General features: G+C 39.7%; 1 protein-coding gene across 1 annotated transcript; it reads right to left on the reverse strand.

The window, feature by feature from the left end:
• Positions 1 to 9,844: 9,844 nt before the first annotated feature.
• On the reverse strand, positions 9,845 to 21,047 carry LOC139378924 (uncharacterized). The gene is made up of 4 exons (XM_071121537.1): positions 20,643 to 21,047; positions 19,752 to 19,852; positions 14,013 to 14,186; positions 9,845 to 10,627 (listed from the first exon to the last, which is right to left on the reverse strand). Exons 1-4 carry the CDS (start codon positions 20,728 to 20,730, stop codon positions 10,172 to 10,174), a joined length of 819 nt encoding a protein of 272 aa, XP_070977638.1. The 5' UTR covers positions 20,731 to 21,047; the 3' UTR covers positions 9,845 to 10,171.
• Between the last annotated feature and the right edge of the window lie 1,224 nt (positions 21,048 to 22,271).

Genomic DNA, 22,271 nt, shown 5'->3' on the forward strand with positions numbered 1-22,271 from the left:
CTAACTGATGGACCCAGGAAAGGGAATCCCGGATCAGTGGGGAGGCTGAGCAGCCAGCCTGTGTAATCAGATTTACACAGTGTGCTCCACAATGCACATAGAGGGCAAATGGCTGCTGCCTCCTCACAATTGCCTGTGCACCTGTGTATTTTCCTGCCATGTTTGAGGCACCATCGTAACTCTGCCCACATAAGCCAGACTTGGGCAAATTGAACCTCAACAACACATCAGTTGCCACTTTCGCAATGCCCTCTCCTGTTGTCTCCGACACCCTGTTTAGCCCAATAAACTCCTCGTGAGGGACAAGGTCATGGTCAACATAACGCAGACAGACACTCTCCTGTTCCGCACCAGAGACATCTTGAGTACAATCAACAATTACTGAAAATTGTACAATTGGAAGAGACCTAATCTTAGCTGCAATGCCTCGAATGACTGTATTGGCCATGATGTTTAGAATTTCATTCTGTGCTTTGGGGCCTGTGTACATTGTGGTACGCTCTGTTAACCACTTCAGTAAAATGGGATCATCCTCTTCTGCCCTAAGTTTCAAAAGCTGGTACACATTCCGACTGTCATCCTTGTGGCCTCTAAAGGCTTGTCCCTGTCAAAGTACATGCCGCACGGAACTAACCATTTTCATCAAGCAATTCCGTTTCTGTGGTGTTTGCTATAATCTTTGCTATCTGGTTAAATAAAGGTTAAAAACATTTTTAAAAGTTCCCTAGCGACAATTTAGCTTTTCCAACGAGACCATTAAATATATTTAAGACAATGGTAGAAGAGCGTGTAGTTCTGTCCAGTTTGGACTTCAGTTTATCGCTAACCTTATCACAGGGACTTTGAAGCACTACAGCTGCAAACGAAGTGGTCTTCTGGTCAGGCTCCGGAGACGGGCACATTGCGCACCGCTCCCTAGCATACTACTCGCCAATGTCCAGTCTCTTGACAACAAGGTTGATGAAATCCGAGCAAGGGTAGCCTTCCTGAGAGACATCAGAAACTGCAACGTTCTTTGCTTCAACGGAAACATGGCTCACTTGAGCGACGCTATCGGAGTCGGTGCAGCCAGCTGGTTTCTTCATGCATCGCGCCGACAGAAACAAGCATCTTTCTGATAAGAAGAGGGGTGTGGGGGGGTATGCCTTATGATTAATGAGACGTGGTGTGATCATAACAACATACAGGAACTTAAGTCCTTCTGTTCACCTGACTTAGAATTCCTCACAATCACATGTCGACCGCATTATCTACCAAGAGAGTTCTCTTCGATTATAATCACAGCCGTATACATTCCCCCCCAAGCAGACACATCGATGGCCCTGAACAAACTTTATTTGACTCTATGTCACGTCCTGACCTTAGTTCCTTTTTTATGTCTCTGTTTTAGTTTGGTCAGGGCGTGAGTTGGGGTGGGCATTCTATGTTTTTGTTCTATGTTTTTCTGTGTTTGGCCTGGTATGGTTCCCAATCAGAGGCAGCTGTCTATCGTTGTCTCTGATTGAGAACCATACTTAGGTAGCCTGTTCCCACCTGGTGTTTGTGGGTAGTTATTTTCTGTTTAGTGTATGTTGTACCTGACGGAGCTGTTTCGGTTGTGCCTATTGTTACTTTGTATTTAGTGTTCATTTATATTTAATAAAATGCCGTACCACGCTGCACCTTGGTCCGATCCTTCCTACTCCTCCTCAGAAGAGGAGGAAAATCGTTACACTCTATGCAAACTGGAAACCACATATCCTGAGGCTGCATTCATTGTAGCTGGGGATTTTAACAAGTCTTATCTGAAAACAAGACTCCCTGAATTCTATCAGCATATCGATTGTGCTACCAGGGCTGGTAAAACCCTGGATCATTGTTATTCTAACTTCTGCTACGCATATAAGGCCCTCCCACGCCCTCCTTTCGGAAGGCTGACCACGACTCCATTTTGTTGCTTCCAGCCTACAGACAGGAACTAAAACAGGAAGCTCCCGCGCTCAGGTCTGTTCAACGCTGGTCCGACCAATCTGATTCCATTCTTCAAGACTGCTTCGATCACGTGGATTGGGATATGTTTCGCATTGCGTCCAACAACAACATTGACGAATACGCTGATTCGGTGAGTGAGTTCATTAGAAAATGCATTGGCGATGTCGTACCCATAGCAACTATTAAAACATTCCCAAACCGTGGATTGATGGAAACATTCGCGCGAACCACTGCTTTTAACCAGGGCAAGGCTATGCCCAGGAATCCACCGGAAAGAGCGGTCACGACAACACAGACAAAAATTCCAAATTATATCCATAATGTCCACAGAAACATGTGAAACGTTTTTATAATCAATCCTCGGGGTCTTTTTCAAATATCTATTAGATAATATATCAACTGGGACAGTTGGCTTTTCACTAGGACCAGGAGTAACAATGTCCGCCTTTCTCTTTTGCGCACAACTCACTCTGAGAGCCCCCACCTATCCACTTACGCAATGTGGTCGTTCACGCTCATTCTTCAAAATAAAAGCCTGAAACTATGTCTAAAGGCTGTTGACACCTTAGGGAAGCCATAGAAAAAGGAATCTGGTTAATATCCCTTTAAATGGGCAATAGGGATGCATAAGAACAGAGAGATTTCAAAAACAGGGGCACTTCCTGATTGGATTTTCCTTAGGTTTTAGCCTGCAATATCAGTTCTGTTTAACTCACAGACAGAATTTTGACAGTTTTGGAAACTTTAGAGTGTTTTCTATCCCAATCTGTCAATTATATGCATATTCTAGCATCTGGTCCTGAGAAATAGGCCGTTTACTTTCCAAACATAAAAATAGTGCCCCCCTAGCTTCAAGAGGTTTTAAAGTGAAGGCTATTTATCCATTGAGCAGTAGCCATTGTTTTTATTCATACTGTTTGTAAGCAATAGCTTCTGCTCTCTTAGGTTCTATTTGATCCTCTTATTATATCAAAACCTCTCAGACTAGAAACTATGATTAGAAACTATGAACAACTATGAAGCCATGTCTGTGTGTGTGAGTAATGATCTATTATTTAATTGGGTAATATTACTCTCTCTCTCTACTACCTCTCTCAGTGTATACCAGCGTAACAAATATTTAACAACGTTTAAATGTTTTGCAACAGTTATGAAAGACAATTTTTAGGAAATTATTAATATAATGTGTTACATAGTGTGCATCTGTGATAACTTGAAGTAATAAATCTCTCTCTCTCTCTCTCTCGCTCGCTCGCTCTCTCTCTCTCTCTATGACCAGCATCACCACCCTGGATGGTTCCGACCTTGAATATGTGGACATCTATAAGTACCTAGGTGTCTGGCTAGACTCTAAACTCTCCTTCCAGACCCATATCAAACATCTCCAATCGAAAATCAAATCAAGAGTCGGCTTTCTATTCCGCAACAAAGCCTCCTTCACTCACGCCGCCAAACTTACCCTAGTAAAACTGACTATCCTACCGATCCTCGACTTCGGCGATGTCATCTACAAAATTGCTTCCAACACTCTACTCAGCAAACTGGATGCAGTTTATCACAGTGCCATCCGTTTTGTCACTAAAGCACCTTATACCACCCACCACTGCGACTTGTATGCTCTAGTCGGCTGGCCCTCGCTACATATTCGTCGCCAGACCCACTGGCTCCAGGTCATCTACAAGTCCATGCTAGGTAAAGCTCCGCCTTATCTCAGTTCACTGGTTACGATGGCAACACCCATCCGTAGCACGCGCTCCAGCAGGTGTATCTCACTGATCATCCCTAAAGCCAACACCTCATTTGGCCGCCTTTCGTTCCAGTTCTCTGCTGCCTGTGACTGGAACGAATTGCAAAAATCGCTGAAGTTGGAGACTTTTATCTCCCTCACCAACTTCAAACATCTGCTATCTGAGCAGCTAACCGATCGCTGCAGCTGTACATAGTCTATTGGTAAATAGCCCACCCATTTTCACCTACCTCATCCCCATACTGTTTTTATTTATTTATTTTTCTGCTCTTTTGCACACCAATATCTCTACCTGTACATAACCATCTGATCATTTATCACTCCAGTGTTAATCTGCATAATTGTAATTATTTGCCTACCTTCTCATGCCTTTTGCACACAATGTATATAGACTCCCCTTTTTTCTACTGTGTTATTGACTTGTTAATTGTTTACTCCATGTGTAACTCTGTGTTGTCTGTTCACACTGCTATGCCTTATCTTGGCCAGGTCGTAGTTGCAAATGAGAACTTGTTCTCAACTAGCCTACCTGGTTAAATAAAGGTGAAATAAATAAAATAAAATAAAAATAATAAAATAAAAAAAAAATGAAAAAGACATGACACTGAGTCCTGGGTGTTGAACTTTTGCTCTCTCTATAGCCACCCGGGTGATTATCTGACCCTGATGGTCATCTACGAACGTTGAAACATCTTGAATAACAATAAGGTGCACATGTACCCTTAAATGTCCACTCAGCGCAGCCCTCGGAGCATGGTTCCTCTCTCGTTAAATGTCCACTCAGCGCAGCCCTCGGAGCATGGTTCCTCTCTCGTTAAATGTCCACTCAGCGCAGCCCTCGGAGCATGGTTCCTCTCTTGTTAAATGTCCACTCAGCGCAGCCCTCGGAGCATGGTTCCTCTCTCGTTAAATGTCCACTCAGCGCAGCCCTCGGAGCATGGTTCCTCTCTAGTTTTAATCCTAGGTTTATGACTTCTAGGGCGTGTTTCCTAGATGCTGTGCTTCGACGTATGCATTAATGGGGCTTACATTTTTAGACTGGGTATCTGTAAAACACTTTGTGACAACTGCTGATGCAAAAAGGGGTTTTAAGAAGTACATTTGGTTGATTGACAGATTTGTATTATATTAAAAAAAAGATATAACAATATTATTATTATCATAATATTTATTATTATTATTATGTTACAGGTGAGACATACCCAGAAATGTCAACGTCTTGTCAAGTACTCAAATCTGTACAGCAGCCCCATATAATCACGTACAGTAGCTCCAACTTACAAGAATGTGTTTACCAGGCAGTGATGAAAACTGTTTATGAGCGCTAATTCAAACAGACAATGATATATATTTGTTACAATTACAGTTTAAAATGTGTTGTTACAAAATCACTTCTCATTGTGCACATTTCAAGGTTTCACAAACATAAAACAACTATCTAGTTAATATTTCTCAGACTAACACAATGTTGAGTTTCCTATTTAGATAAATAATGATCATTAAGACAAAACACAAAAAGTTGTAATATAATCTGTATACATGTCATTCTATACTGAAAATAGGTACATTCTGAAAGATGCTGATGTGATAACACATTTTTTATTAATGTCTCAATTTAGGATAAAAGGCTAAATAATGAAAAATAATTGAATTATCAATTGCATAATATGCAATTATCTATTGACTTTTTTATTTGTAAATCATTATTACAACACAAATGAAACCTAGAGTTTGGCTTTTATAGTGAATGAAAAAAAGTTGTATATGTATTAGGTTGTGAAGATCTTAGATTACTTGTAAAAAAACAACTCAACATTGAACTAAATCAAAATATGTATTCGTATTATAACCTCTGAAGAACATGTCTACAACTCACAAATATTATAAAAAAATGTGTAAGAAATTGAAAGACAATATATGTACCCCATCTCAATATTCACAAGAGACATATTCTGAACTAATGCTACTTTCACATAACAAAATACAATGTCAGTGTCATTGTATGCATCCTTAAATGCTGTGGGGACTGTGTTATATTTTGTACATGCCCCCCCCCCCCCCCCATAGATATTCCTTAACATCCTAGATACTAGTACATTAGTAGTACATAACAGTGTACTAGTGTAGTACTACAGTACGAACCTGTCTTGACAGCCTCGTTTGGAACTATAAAGCTTCTTGTTTATTGTCGGAACGAGCCTTCTGGATTTGTGTTGTACCGTATATAAAACATCAGTGACTCTTTGATTCACCAAAGGTTCTTGTTCTCTACAGTTTAACATAAACAATATTTCCCTCCCCTCTCAAAATATACTTTTGGATTATTAACATTTACATTTAAAAAATTTAAAAGGAATACTAAAATAGCCAATGTATCACCATGTCATATACAGTTGAATTCAGAAGTTTACATACAGCTTAGCCAAATATGTTTAAACTCAGTTTTTCACAATTCCTGACATTTAATTCTAGTAAAAAGTCCCTGTTTTAGGTCAGTTAAGATCATCACTTTATTTTAAGAATGCGAAATGTCAGAATAATAGTAGAGAGAATGACTTATTCCAGATTTAATTTCTTTCATCACATTCCCAGTGGGTCAGAAGTTTACATACACTCAATTAGTATTTGGTAGCATTGCCTTTAAATTGTTAAACTTGGGTCAAACGTTTCTGGTAACCTTCCACAAGCTTCCCACAATAAATTGGGTGAATTTTGGCCTATTTTGCCACAACTTTGGAAGTATGCTTGGGGTCATTGTTCATTTGGAAGACCCATTTGCGACCAAGCTTTAACTTCCTGACTGATGTTTTGAGATGTTGCTTCAATATATCCACATAATTTTCCTTCCTCATTATGCCATCTATTATGTGAAGTGCACCAGTCCCTCCTGCAGCAAAGCACCCCCACAACATGATGCTGCCACCCCCATGCTTCACGGATGGGATGGTGTTCTTCAGCTTGCAAGCCTCCCCCTTTTTCCTCCAAACATAACGATGGTCATTATGGCCAAACAGTTCTATTTTTGTTTCATCAGACCAGAGGACATTTCTCCAAAAAGTACGATCTTTGTCCCCATGTGCAGTTGCAAACCATAGTCTGGCATTTTTATGGCGGTTTTGGAACAGTGGCTTCTATATAGGACTTGTTTTACTGTGGATATAGATACTGTTGTACCTGTTTCCTCCAGCATCTTCACAAGGTCCTTTGCTGTTGTTCTGGGATTGATTTGCACTTTTTGCACCAAAGTAGGTTAATCTCTAAGAGACAGAACACGTCTCCTTCCTGAGCGATATGACGGCTGCGTGGTCCCATGGTGTTTATACTTGCATACTATTGTTTGTACAGATGAACGTGGTACCTTCAGGCGTTTGGAAATTTCTCCCAAGGTTGAACCAGACTTGTGGAGGTCTACAATTTTCTGAGGTCTTGGCTGATTTCTTTTGATTCTCCCATGATGTCAAGCACTGAGTTTGAAGGTAGGCCTTGAAATACATCCACAGATACACCTCCAATTGACTCAAATGATGTCAATTAGCCTATCAGAAGCTTCTAAAGCCGTGACATCATTTTCTGGAGTTTACAAGCAGGTTTAAAGGCACAGTCAACTTAGTGTAGGTAAACTTCAGACTCACTGGAATTGTGCTACAGTGAATTATAAGTGAAATAATCTGTCTGTAAACAGTTTCAAAAAATGACTTGTGTCATGCACAAAGTAGATGTCCTAACCGACTAGCCCAAACTATAGTTTGTTATCAAGAAATTTGTGGGGTTGTTGAAAAACAAGTTTTAATGACTCCAACCTAAGTGTATGTAAACTTCCCACTTCAACTGTACATCATATTCCGAGGGGGGTCTAAATTGTTGTTCAAATGTTGCACATAAAAAAATTTAGTACCTAGATATTGTGTTATATGTTAAAATGTCTAATAAACAACTACATTGTATACATTAATAATATTGTTTTGTCAGAAATGTATAAATATAATAATAATGAAGTTTACCTGCACCTGTATGCAGACGATACAGTTGTGTACTCTATTGTCCGCCCTGCTGGTCATGCTCTATCTGAACTACAGCATGCTTCCATTGTCACGTTCTGACCTTAGTTCCTTTGATTTGTCTTTGTTTTAGTATGGTCAGGGCGTGAGTTGGGTGGGTTGTCTATGTTCCGTTTCCTACGTTGTGTTAGCGTTTGGCCTGGTATGGTTCGTTGTCTCTGATTGAGAATCATACTTAGGTAAGGTAGCCTTTTCCCACTTGTGTTTCGTGGGTGTTTATTTTCCGTGTCAGTGTTTTGTTCCACATGGAACTTTTTCGGTTTTGTTTTTTCACGTTGTCGTCTATTGTTTTGTTCAGTGTTCTGTTGTCACACCCTGGTCAAAGTATTTTGTGTTTATCTTTATTTATTTGGTCAGGCCAGGGTGTGGCATGGGTTTTTGTATGTGGTGTGTATGTATGGGGATTGTAGCTAGTGGGGTGTTCTAGTTAAGTCTATGGCTGTCTGAAGTGGTTCTCAATCAGAGGCAGGTGTTTATCGTTGTCTCTGATTGGGAACCATATTTAGGCAGCCATATTCTTTGAGTTTGTGGTGGGTGATTGTTCCTGTCTATGTGTTTTCACCAGATAGGCTGTTTAGGTTTTCGTTACGTTCATTACGTTCTTTATTTTGTAGTATTTGTATTGATTCGTGTTTTACATTTGTTCATTAAAACATGGATCGCAATCTACACGCTGCATTTTGGTCCGATCCTTGTTCTACCTCTTCATCAGAAGAGGAGATAGAAGAAAGCCGTTACATCTGTATTCTTATTAAAAACCAAGATGAACACTTACCACGCTGCGTATTGGTCCGATCCTTGCTACTCGTCCTCAGAAGAGGAAGAGGAAAACCGTTACATCCATTATTTTGCAGAAAACCTTTATTGACCTTAAATTATTATTGAATACGTGTAAAACGAAGTGTATGTTGTTTTCTAGAGTGCACAAAAATATTGTAATGATTGAAGTGTATGTGCGTACCTAGTATGGTGTATCAGTATAGACGTTAAGTTTACTTTTTAAAACATCGTACACCTGGCGATCGTGTCAGCGTGCATTGCGCCCGGCCTGCCACAGGAGTCGCTAGAGCGTGATGGGACAAGAACATCCCTGCAGGCCAAACCCTCCCCTAAACCGGACAACGCTGGGCCAGTTGTGGATAACTTCAAGGCACGCTTTGATGACTTCACTGTTGGAAGAGAACTGCTGCTGCTCATCCATAACCCCTTCTTGGTCACAAATGTGAGAAAGTTGTCAGGAGAAGCAAAACAGATCTTCAGATGGGTAGATGTTGCGTCACTGAAATTGTATATAACATGTTTTCTAAGTCGTAGACGACTACGTTTGTTACTATGCTGTACCAAAGCGCCGAAAAAGGAAGATATCCATCCGGACCTTTGCCACCTAGGAAATTTGTGTCACTGGACCCTCTCAATTAGTAGTTGAGTACCACTGCACTACACTGTCTGTCCCTGCATGTCTGATAGCCTATCCAGTGCATAGCCTACAGACCTCACTGTCAGACTGTTTTTGATATTTGTCTCAGAAGAGCATACACATTTTAAATATTCGTCCATACACATTTATGCCCATGAATTTGCCCTTTGATATTACAATGTCCTTGAATGTGTTCGTAATTCTAATATTGTATTATTGTTGTTGTATTGTCAAGGATTGTTTAGTGGCACAGAATGAACACAGTTATTAATAATTTCTCTTGTCACTGATTTAAAACAAAGCATTTCTCCACTTCTATATCCCTTAGATTTACTGTATGTTGAAAGCTACGTGTTACTGATGCTTAAAAGCTCATCTTTCATGCATTATGTGTTAGCCTAGTCCTTTTACATCTAATGGAATGCTTGATAAGATATCACTTAAGATTTGCACAGGCTCGGGTAAAGGTACCTTTTGAGTTGAAGGGTTTTGTTTTACCAGTAAAAGACTATATTATTGGGTAGATGTTTGCTACTGGTATTTTCTTCCTCCTTTTATTATTCTGATCTCAAAACTCTGTGTCCCGAAATGAAGACATCCGTCTGATTTCCATTATTGTTATGGAGCACAAAAACATCAATATCGAACTGATGAAGTTTGTTACTTTTGTCGGTAGTTTATTACATTACATGATGATCCACATAAGCAACATGATAATAATGATAAGATGATATAGAAATCATAATTAACATAAAGCTCTGAGTCTACACACTATGAAACTCGCTTTGTATAATATCTAAGATTATAAGATGGTAAAATAAAACATTATGCTTCACATGAAGCACTGCACACAAACTCTCATTGTACAATATATGGAGAAGAAATGTGTATGTGGAGCAAGATTTCTACCTACGTGTTCTGTTGGAGACAATGTAAGCAGAGTTTCCAGTATGCAGGGAATAAGAGGTATCTTATTTTTCAGTTTCTATTCCAGGTGGGTATAGAGGTCTGCCTGGGGGCAACACCAGCAGAGCAGGCTATGAAATATGAGCTGGTCTCCAAGCACTCCTCCGTGAGCTTAAGGCACACAAAGCAGAACTCTTTATTGCACCTTGGACAGAGAATATTCTTACAACCAGTCTTGTCGTGTTCCACCCGTTGGCCACAGGTGGGACAGGCGCGAATGGAGGGGCAGTCGGTGACACCTGCCACCTGAGGGAGAGACGTGGTTTCGCAGTTCTTCAGCAGTTCCAGGTCCTGGTTGATACAGCCATCGTTGTCACAGCGGTCAGAGCGTGGCGCGGGACCTTTCCACTGCTTCAGGCACTGCCAGCAGAACTCATACCTCTGACCTTTGTCTGCAGTGCACACTGTGCAGAGGACACTGAGGTTGGTGAGGTCCTCTCTCTCTACAAAGGTTTCGCAGACAGGGCACTGTTATAAAAGAGGGTAGGGTAAGAGGGGGAGATTAGAAAATCCTATTACTGTCTGCATGCAGAGATTCATGATGATATAGCTGAATAAAACATATGCAATTACTTTTTTTGGATAACACAGTAAAGAATCTGACCAAACCTATGTACTGTAGTTAAAACTTCTTATGGCTGAGGGGCAGTATTGAGTAGCTTGGATGAATAAGGTGCCCAAAGTAAACGGCCTGCTCCTCAGTCTCAGTTGCTAATATATGCATAGTATTATTAGTATTGGATAGAAAACACTCTGAAGTTTCTAAAACTGTTTGAATGATGTCTGTGAGTATAACATATAATATGGCAGGCAACAACCTGAGGCGAAATCAAAACAGGAAGTGAGAAATCTGAGGTTGGTATGTACTCAACACAGTTCTCATTGAAATCCACTTGAGATATTAATGAAGTTGCACTTCCTAGGGCTTCCACTAGATGTAAACCGTCTATAGAAATTTGAATGAGGCTTCTACTGTGTTGTGGGACTGAATGACAGCAGAATGAATCAGGTGTCTGGCAGTCAGCCATTTTCTGGTCACGCGCATTTCACATGATAGCGACCTGCGTTCCATGGATCCTGAAGACACAAAGGAATACTCTGGTTGGAAGATTAATGATAAAAACATCCTAATGATTGATTCAGTACTTAGTTTGAAATGTTTTTTCGACCTGTAATATAACTTTTTGAAGTTTTTGTCCGACGTAACGCTGACCAGAACGAGAGTTTGGATATGTATACCAAACGCGCTAACAAAAGTAGCTAATTGGACATAAATAACGGACATTATCGAACAAATCAAGCATTTATTGTGGACCTGGGATTCATTGGAGTGCATTCTGATGAAGATCATCAAAGGTAAGGTCATATTTAGCATGTAATTTATGGTTTATGTTGACTACAACATGGTGGCTATTTTGACTTGATTGTTCTGAGCGCCGTCTCTGATTATTGCATGGTTTGCTTTTTCTGTAAAGTTTTTTTGAAATCTGACGCAGCGGTTGCATTAAGGACAGGTATATCTATAATTCCATGTGTATAACTTGTATTATCATCTCCATTTATGATGAGTATTTCTGTTTAATGATGTGGCTATGCAAAATCACTGGATGTTTTTGGAACTAGTGAATGTAACGCGCCAATGTAAACTCTGATTTTTTTTATTGAAATATGAACTTTATCAAACAAAGCATGCATGTATTGTGTAACATGAAGTCCTATGAGAGTCATCTGATGAAGATCATCAAAGGTTAGTGATTCATTTTATCTCTATTTGTGCTTTTTGTGACTCCTCTCTTTGGCTGGGAAAATGGCTGTGTTTTTCTGTGGCTTGGTGGTGACCTAACATAATCGTTTGTGGTGCTTTCGCCGTAAATCCTATTTGAAATCGGACACTGTGGTGGGATTAACAACAAGAAAACCTTTAAAACGATATAAGATACATGTATGTTTGAGGAACTTTAATTATGAGATTTCTGTTGTTTTGAATTTGGCGCCCTGCACTTTCACTGGCTGTTGTCATATCATCCCGTGAACGGGATTGCAGCCCAAAGAGGTTTTAAGAGGTGATCTGTCCCCACCCACCTGTTCATAGCTCTGTAGTTGTATGTATATTATGCCTTATTATTACTGCCACTCCATTAAAGCCATTAGATGCAGTTTATCACAGCGCACTGCACTTTATTACGGGCAAAAAGTTTAGTACTCATCACTGCATTCTCTACCAGAAAGTTGGTTGGCCCACTGATACATTGGTTGATACATTGCTATATTTTCATTTATAAAGCCCTTTTACAAAATGTCCCAATGCACCTAACATCTTTACTAAACTTTAGACATACGAGTTACCACACCCGGTCTCTGGGATGGTTAATGCTGTAAATTCCTTTGGTCTCAACTGAGTTAGGTAAATCAGCCTTTAGTTTTCTTGCACCTTATTTGTGGAACAATTTTCTAAATGTCCTTACCGCACAAACGTGAGATGTCTGAGTTTGGTGTGGAGCCTGAAGTCAGAGATTGCTGAGTTTTGGAAAATGAAAGGAACATATGTGGATTTCCCTCAACTGCAAGATAAAGAATGGTTGGCTGATTTTGCCTTCACCGTGGACATCATGGCCCTCATGAATTAACTGAATTCCAAACTACAAGGGAAGGGCCTTTTCACACATCAGATGTACAGCCTTGTCAAAGCCTTCAAGGGAAAATTACTCCTCCTGACACGTCAAGTAGAAGCCAACAATCTCACCCACCTTTCTACACTACTAGTCTGTTCCCTATCAGATGACCAGCGGGAGAAGTATACATCACTGCTGCATGCTTTGAACGGTGAGTTTCCTCGTCGTTTTGAGGATTTCAAAGTGTTGGAAAATGACATGCTTTAAGTTTCATCTCCTTTCACCTTCAATGTGGATAACGCTCCACTGACCTGCAACTTGAGCTTATCGATCTTCAGTCTGGTGCAGTGATTGGAGAACTATTCAAAACAATGTCACTGACGAGGTTCTATGCATCTCTCGATGAACAAAACTTTCCCATGATTAGGAGTCATGCTCAGATGATGTTTGTACTGTTTGGGTCAACCTATGTATGTGAACAGACATTTTCAGTGATGAAATATAATAAGTCAAGGCAAAGATCATCTCTTACTGACTCTCACCTCTCAGCAATCCTGTGCATAACGACATCAGAAACTATACCTGACTTCACTGCTCTAGTCAATGCCCTTCACTCCTCACACTTGAGTTGTTTAAATGTAATGTTGAGCTCTCTCTCTTTCTTGTGTTTTTGCGCATACCCGTTGACAAGAGTTCTGTCCGTGGTGCTGAATGCAAAGTGTACTTTTCACTCAGTGTAGTTCATTGCATGTTTAATAATGAAAATACCTACCAAAATGAGAACATGGATGTGGTTTATTTCTGTGCATGTTAAACAAGTAAAATCAGTGGCATATATGGATGTGATTTACAGTAGATATATCTGTCAACATAGTCATACACATGATGTATAATCCTGTAATATGATTCTGGCCCGCAATGGCCAAAATATATTGTAATGTGGCCCTCCATGGAGAAGAATTGCCCCGGCCTGTTCTAGGTTCATTCAGAAAGCTGATTGAGGACCTTATTACTGATGAATGTGTTTCTTTCTTTCTGCTTGCATTGTGTATTTATATTGTTGTGTGTATTTTCTGTCATTTATGTAATTCAGGGCTCAGCTGTAAAAAGAGACCTTGGTCTCAGTATGACTCCCTGATAAAATATAGGTATAATAAATAAAATAATAATAATAATCTATACAGAAGTTTAAAAAAAGAAGCTTGCAAATAAATCATTTGAACAATGAGACATGCACTCACTGATTTGTATTCATAGTATGTGGCAGCAGCCAAAGCTGCCATGGTCTTCTCAAAGTGCTCCATCTCCTCAGTGGTCAGAACAGCCAGCCTACGTACCTCCTGGTAAGACCACTCAGCACCACACTTCACATAGGTGCCCTCCTCAAGTGCAGGGCACAAAAACTTGAACTGACTCTGGGAGGACAAAGAAGAAAGGTTTTCAAGGAAAATGGATGGACATTGGATATCAAAAAAGTGCAATATATTTAATATGCATGATGTAATTCATATTAAAATATATAACTTGTTCGATTAATATGGTTAGTTTGGCTCTATGTCCACCTATTTAATATTAATTTATGATAAATGATAGGCCCTATATACCCACTGATTCTTAAAGGGGCAGTGCATGTATTTTTTATTATTAGAATTCCACACTATGAGGTCATAAGGACACTTATGCTACTTATCTAAACAATGGAAGGTGCACAATCCATGGCTACAAAGCTAGCTGGCTAGTTACATTGCCTTGCGAAAGTATTCGGCCCCCTTGAACTTTGCGACCTTTTGCCACATTTCAGGCTTCAAACATAAAGATATAAAACTGTATTTTTTTGTGAAGAATCAACAACAAGTGGGACACAATCATGAAGTGGAACGACATTTATTGGATATTTCAAACTTTTTTAACAAATCCAAAAACTGAAAAATTGGGCGTGCAAAATTATTCAGCCCCTTTACTTTCAGTGCAGCAAACTCTCTCCAGAAGTTCAGTGAGGATCTCTGAATGATCCAATGTTGACCTAAATGACTAATGATGATAAATACAATCCACCTGTGTGTAATCAAGTCTCCGTATAAATGCACCTGCACTGTGATAGTCTCAGAGGTCCGTTAAAAGCGCAGAGAGCATCATGAAGAACAAGGAACACACCAGGCAGGTCCGAGATACTGTTGTGAAGAAGTTTAAAGCCGGATTTGGATACAAAAAGATTTCCCAAGCTTTAAACATCCCAAGGAGCACTGTGCAAGCGATAATATTGAAATGGAAGGAGTATCAGACCACTGCAAATCTACCAAGACCTGGCCGTCCCTCTAAACCTTCAGCTCATACAAGGAGAAGACTGATCAGAGATGCAGCCAAGAGGCCCATGATCACTCTGGATGAACTGCAGAGATCTAAAGCTGAGGTGGGAGACTCTGTCCATAGGACAACAATCAGTCGTATATTGCACAAATCTGGCCTTTATGGAAGAGTGGCAAGAAGAAAGCCATTTCTTAAAGATATCCATAAAAAGTGTTGTTTAAAGTTTGCCACAAGCCACCTGGGAGACACACCAAACATGTGGAAGAAAGTGCTCTGGTCAGATGAAACCAAAATTGAACTTTTTGGCAACAATGCAAAACGTTATGCTTGGCGTAAAAGCAACACAGCTCATCACCCTGAACACACCATCCCCACTGTCAAACATGGTGGTGGCAGCATCATGGTTTGGGCCTGATTTTCTTCAGCAGGGACAGGGAAGATGGTTAAAATTGATGGGAAGATGGATGGAGCCAAATACAGGACCATTCTGGAAGAAAACCTGATGGAGTCTGCAAAAGACCTGAGACTGGGACGGAGATTTGTCTTCCAACAAGACAATGATCCAAAACATAAAGCAAAATCTACAATGGAATGGTTCAAAAATAAACATATCCAGGTGTTAGAATGGCCAAGTCAAAGTCCAGACCTGAATCCAATCGAGAATCTGTGGAAAGAACTGAAAACTGCTGTTCACAAATGCTCTCCATCCAACCTCACTGAGCTCGAGCTGTTTTGCAAGGAGGAATGGGAAAAAATGTTAGTCTCTCAATGTGCAAAACTGATAGAGACATACCCCAAGCGACTTACAGCTGTAATCGCAGCAAAAGGTGACGCTACAAAGTATTAACTTAAGGGGGCTGAATAATTTTGCACGCCCAATTTTTCAGTTTTTTATTTGTTAAAAAAGTTTGAAATATCCAATAAATGTCGTTCCACTTCATGATTGTGTCCCACTTGTTGTTGATTCTTCACAAAAAAATACAGTTTTATATCTTTATGTTTGAAGCCTGAAATGTGGCAAAAGGTCGCAAAGTTCAAGTAGCTGTAGCTGTAGCTGTAGCAACTTTGTAAGCTAGCTTGACGTACTAGAAAGTAATATGAAGAAGTTAAGGCAAAAGGTAACTACACGAAACGTGGTTTATTATGTTCTGAAGCAATTTGGCTATCTTGTCTTGATTGTAGAAAATGAAGATGTTTTATGCAAAGGGGCCCTGACATGGAAAGGTTGAAGGGGGGGAGAGAGACAGCTATAGTATTACTAGAGACGTTGGTTAGGTAATTATTTTCCATACATGGGCCTTATTCCAGAGGAAGATTTGCATGGGGTTCATTTTTCTAAACTGCCCCCTGTAATTGTTTATTTTTACATGTTTTAATTCAAATGAGTCTATGATGGAAACCTGGTGGTTTTTATTCTAGGCGTGAAGATATTTTAACATCATGTCTAGACGATAATAGGCTACAATGATCACTCATGCTTGGCTGCCAAATGTATAGGTGTCTCCATAGGTCTAATATTTAAATTGAGGAAATGTGATCATAATCATTATTTTACCTATCCATGTCAGACGTCCCACCTAATGAAAAGGCCCCACATCTTGCTGATGTGAACTGCTGGGCAGCGCACTTGCACTTGGCATGCGTTTATGGGTGAGAAAGTGAACTTGCCATTCCAAAAATGAGAATGTTCAACTTCAATTAATTGGCACAAAGCGTATGTCAGACAAAAGCATTTATGCATTGCACAGGTGGTGGTTGCCTAAATTCACTGTAGTAGGTTTGGCCTAATATATACTGAGTATACAAAACATTAAGGACACATGCTCTTTCCATGACATAGAGTACGTTTACATGCACAGAAGTGGCGGTCGGCTCATTTAAGATGAGGGGAGACGATAAAATGTTTTATGAGCATGGCCTTATTTCTATTACAGCATATTGGATGACTGTCATTCATATTCCATTCACCCAGCTCAATGTAACATCGACAGGTTTAGGCTACTACATGAGACTCAAAATGTTCCCTGTACCCATCATGAGGTTGCTACAACCTAGCCAATTGAATGAAAGTTTACAACACAGGTCGAGAGAAATTTGAGGAATCAAGGTGACAGACATTAGCCCTATTCGGACAGGGTAACGTTTAATGGGGGAGCTCAGGTAATGTAATTATGTGCACGAGCACAAATGACCACATTTGTCATTTTAGTCCCATCTGAATCTGCCATGTCAGTCATCCCTGTGTTTTGAGGGATATTACAGAGTTTAACAGGTGCTGCACCCAGTTGGGGTAAGAACATGGGACCAAATTGACGCTTAAAACAAAGCGCTATGCACATAGCCTACAGATGAAAGATCTGTTTTGTTACATATCAACAGTCCTAGTGCCGTACTTCTCTTTAAAAAAATGAAATGGACAATATTGTGCCAATGAATTGATAAATTGCGAAATATGTCAGTTCATTAAATGTCTGCATAGATAACAGTTCATGATTCTTATTGATATGCATTCTTATTTTGACTTTCTCAACTGAAGGCCATTAGGTCAACATTAGGCTATCCCCAGACACTTGAAATACCTTCACGCCTAGAAGAGCCTCCAGGCTTCCGTCATAACGGTCAATTTTGAAGTAGGGAAAAAAAAAATATTACAGGGGCAGTTTAGTAAAACTAATCCCATCCGAATCTTGGTAAAACTGACATACTGTGGTAATTACATAACCGAAGTTCTATAGTAATACTAGTCCGGTGCGAATAGGGCTATTGACATATTCAATATCGCCTTGCACAAGTTTGCCTGCATCTAGCTGATCTAGGGTGTAATCATTAGTCCAAAAGTTGAACATTATAGTTTCTATTGGACAAACTCAGGTATGTTTATCCCTGTTTCGTTCCGTTTGCTTCCATTTAAGAAACGTTTTTCAACAGAATCGGCAGAATGAATACGTCCCCGATCACAAGCAAACACAGTTCACTTTCATAGTAACCATATACAAACAGCATGATCATTTTGCTCGTTGTATAATTCCTTCTTGCACCTACGCACTCTCCTCCTCTCACCTTTCCCTTGACTTGTGGACTTCAGTGCACAACACATGGGTCTGTGACCAGGCAAAAAAAACTTTCCAAGCTAAACCTTCGTATCATAACCGCTAACCGCTACACACAGCCTACATTGTTGTCACCATATTAGCTAACATCAAGTCAACATAGCTACTAGAACTAACGCGTTAGTTAACATGCTACAATCATGTAGTACAGTGTACAGTTAGCAAGCAGTTTAGCAGTTACACCGGTAGGCTCCAGTGACAATAAATTAATTAAACCAAAAGCTTTTGAATGATTAGGACACTTGAACACCTTAATTGGCATTCCAGCGGTGTATTTGATCTGCGCATGTGGTAGTGCCAGCCGAGCAAGCCTCCCACTTTAGTGCGAGTAAAGGGAATTCAGAACAACTGAATGTATGTGGGTTTTAGAAGTAGTTTTCACATACAAACTTTATATGTTCGAACTCAGAATCAAATATGCTTCCCAAAAATAACATGGTAGCTGAGGTAGAACGTTTATTTGATTGCTGATTTTCTGCATTTATCAGTGCCATCAGGCAGCTCGACAAAAGATTATAGTGTCTTTGAATAGGGTATGGTAGTAGGTGCCAGGCACACCGGTTTGTGCCAAGAACTGCAATGCCACTGGGTTTTTCATGCTTAATCGTTTGCCGTATGTATCAAGAATGGTCCACCACCCAAAGGACATCCAACCAACTTTACACAGCTGTGGGAAGCATTGGAGTCAACATGGGCCAACATCCCTGTGGAACACTTTTAACACCTTGGAGAGTTCATGCCTTAAAGAATTGAGGCTGCTCTGAGGGAAAAGGGGGTACAACTCAATATTAGGAAGGTGTTCCTAATGTTTTGTACACTCAGTATATGAGCTTACGTTCAACTGTCATACCCAATGCTGATGCTATGCTTGGGCCATTGAGAGGCTTTGAAGCCACCGGTTGGGCATATTGCCACTCCCAAGTAGGAGCAGTCCTCCATAGGAATTAACGGAATCCTACAGTATTTCAATGAAATGTTGTAGGACAAATGACATGTATTTAAGTTTTTTTTCCCCCAGTAAAATTAGTACCAAAAATATATACTTTAAGGAAAATGTTTTTAGATATTTTTTTCTTTTTTTTGTTAAACTCACATAATATAATTTAAAAGTATGCATTAAGGTGTCTGTAATAAAATAAACGTGTCAAAAACAAATGTAAACAGTAATAAATGCATTTCTGTAGTTTTCTAAATATTTTTTACAATTCAGGAGGAGTATCAAGGTGGCTGCAAGGTGGCTTCAACACAGTGCCCCCTGTCAGTCCAGGGTTTATACACATCATTGGTCATACCCCATCAGAACTCCACATTAACGCTTGTTTTACTCTAATGTTTGTGAACAAAGTAAATGTAAATAAACACTGTACAGCCTCAGAACATGGTTAAAACTATAATTCTGATATCATGGTCAGTCCTTGCATCCATAGCTCTGTTTATGAATTTGGGAAAGGTTTCATTTCTCCAGCCTAACCCCTCAGCTTTTTACCAAAACAGTGCAGGGTGCCTGCTTTGTTATTATTTCAAATGCAGATTTCCCCTTTAAGGAATAGCGAGTAGGCCTACCTGGTCCAGTAGGCTGCGACACCATCCGGTCAGTGACTCCGGGGTTACCGCATGACCACAAGACATCTCTGCCTTCGGAGTCTCGGTGTCGTCATCTAGGGCTGAGAACAAAACGAGGAAATGTAATAATGAGAAGCTCTGGAAAACATGTTCAGTGGTTGAAAAAATACCCAAGTGTCATACTTAAGTAAAAGTAAAGATACCCTAATAGAAAATGACTCGAGTAAAAGTGAAAGTCACTCAGTAAAATACAACTTGAGTAAAAGTCAAAAAGTATTTGGTTTTAAATATACTTAAAGTATCAAAAGTAAATGTAATTGCTCAAATATACTTAAGTATCAAACGTTAAAGTAGAAATCATTTCTAATTCCTTATATTAATTAAGCAAACCAGATGGCACGATTTACTTGTGGCACACGCCAACACTCAGACATAATTTACAAACGAAACAGTTGTGTTTAGTGAGTCCGCCAGATCAAAAACTAGTGAGTCCGCCAGATCAGAGGCAGTAGGGATGACCAGGGATGTTATCTTGATAAGTGCGTGAATTGGACCATTATCCTGTCCTGCATTCAAAATGCAACGAGTAGCTACTTCTGGGTGTCAGGGAAAACGTATGGAGTAAAAAGTACATTATCTTTAAGAATGTAGTGGAGTAAAAGTAAAAGATGTAAAAAAATATATAAATAGTCAAGTAAAGTACAGATACCACAAACTACTTAAGTAGTACTTTAAAGTATTTTTACCTACGCACATTACACCACTGACTATGTTCCTCCAGGAACGAAGAGGACATTGACTAGTTGGGGCTAAGTAATAATGAATACCACATTTTTTCTTATTTTATTTTACCTGGATAATGTTGGTTTATTGATTAAATGGATTGCTTACGATCTAAATCGTCCTGTCGGTTGACGAACTTGAGCGTGGTGTCTCCGGGGTCATATCGCTTTTCTTCCTCCTGCTGTTGGGTTGTCATCGTGTTGCTCTCTATCTTCACTGTCTTGTACAGTAATCCTACTTCTTCACACTCACCCGGGGGACGATGATATAACCACCGGAGGCAGGTGTGCTCTCCCTTGAATGAATGCTGTGCCTGGACCGCGTTCACGGAATAAAATTTCTCGCCGCGAGTAACTCTAAGCCCTTGTTTATCCCTTGGACTTGTTATTCAACACCAGAAGCGTTCACTTTCAAGTTTCAAGAAGACACGTGATATACTGTAAATGACGTTGACTGCATTCATTTGAGGATGTTCTCATAACATTTGCAGCGTTGTAATGCAGATAAACCTGTATCAGCTGGCGGATCTCAGTCACCACATGTATTGAGTCAAACGTGTTTATTGTTAATTTACTTTGATGGAATTCCCCTGAGATCCCAAGTCACTGTACCTACTTTCAGTTTAATTTCTGTACTCAAAAGTTAGGTTTGTTTATTATTTGTCATGTGCTTCTGAGAAGGAGGAGCATTTTGCCTTCCTTATTCTCTCACATACAAACAGTTACACCAATTGACAGAAAAACTCGGACACCTGAGCAGCTCACGCACATTCATAACCATGGGAAAGATCTACCAGGTCATCGTGATTGGATTCAGAGGGGAGAAAATGGTTATAGACGTGAGCAATACGGAAGAACAAATGAACAGTATGACAGTACTGCAACTGAAAAATAAAATTTCTGAAAGACTCCCGGGGAACTCAGGTAGAGAGATATTCATTCCACAGTGGAATCATTAATCATCAATCATTATGAGAGTTTCATTAAATGTAATTCGATTATTAACTAAATTAAGTATTGAATTTAATTTCGGGGGTAATGGTTGAGCAGTGATTAAGGAAATTCTATTAGTTATCAACTGTATTGACTAAAACATCTGACCTTTTTAGGGGACAATCTGGAGACCCTGCGACTGATTTTCACAAACAAACAGCTGGAGGACTCGTCAGTGCTCTCCTCATATGGGATCCAGAACCAGTCTGTCATTCAGCTAGTGATGAGGGTGCCTGGGGGATGGAGACATTGACGATTGGAGAGAAGAGAGAATCTCTGCCTGCATTTTGATGTCTTTTTAATACTGTAGTCTTGTTATATTAATCTCACTGCCAATCCCATTGCCAAACCACACGAAGGAACTGATGTTGATAAATGTATGGGCTCTTTCTTAAACAAAATATAAACAACATGTGGCCAGAAAGCATTTAGTTTATTCTCTGAACCTGCTACCAGAACTTCTCAATTCATTTTTATTTTATCTGTGACTTCATTGTATGGAAGTCTTCAACAACAACAATATTCAACAATAAATTAATGTTCTCCCAATTCTGGACTCTCTCTCTGACTCATTCATTTGGAAAAATAACAGTTACAGTATCCATATTTAAATATTTTGGTTGACTATTTATTCATTTATTTTCGTAAATGCAGAGAATTAATGCAGAAACATAAAGTTGTCAGTGTGTCCAATTGTGATTAGAAACACTAGGTGGGCCGCCTGAAACCTTACTATAATAATTCA

This window comes from Oncorhynchus clarkii, chromosome 21, assembly GCF_045791955.1.
Source record: "Oncorhynchus clarkii lewisi isolate Uvic-CL-2024 chromosome 21, UVic_Ocla_1.0, whole genome shotgun sequence".
Lineage (NCBI taxonomy): Eukaryota > Metazoa > Chordata > Actinopteri > Salmoniformes > Salmonidae > Oncorhynchus > Oncorhynchus clarkii.

Bases quoted from the DNA above. Each gene is read 5' to 3' on its own strand.
- LOC139378924 (XM_071121537.1), bottom strand. From the start codon at position 20,730: ATGACAACCCAACAGCAGGAGGAAGAAAAGCGATATGACCCCGGAGAC. The intron at 19,853-20,642 runs GTAAGCAATCCA...TTTTGTTCTCAG, and splicing joins CCGACAGGACGATTTAGATC to CCCTAGATGACGACACCGAG. The intron at 14,187-19,751 runs GTAGGCCTACTC...TTGTCCTCCCAG, and splicing joins GTCGCAGCCTACTGGACCAG to AGTCAGTTCAAGTTTTTGTG.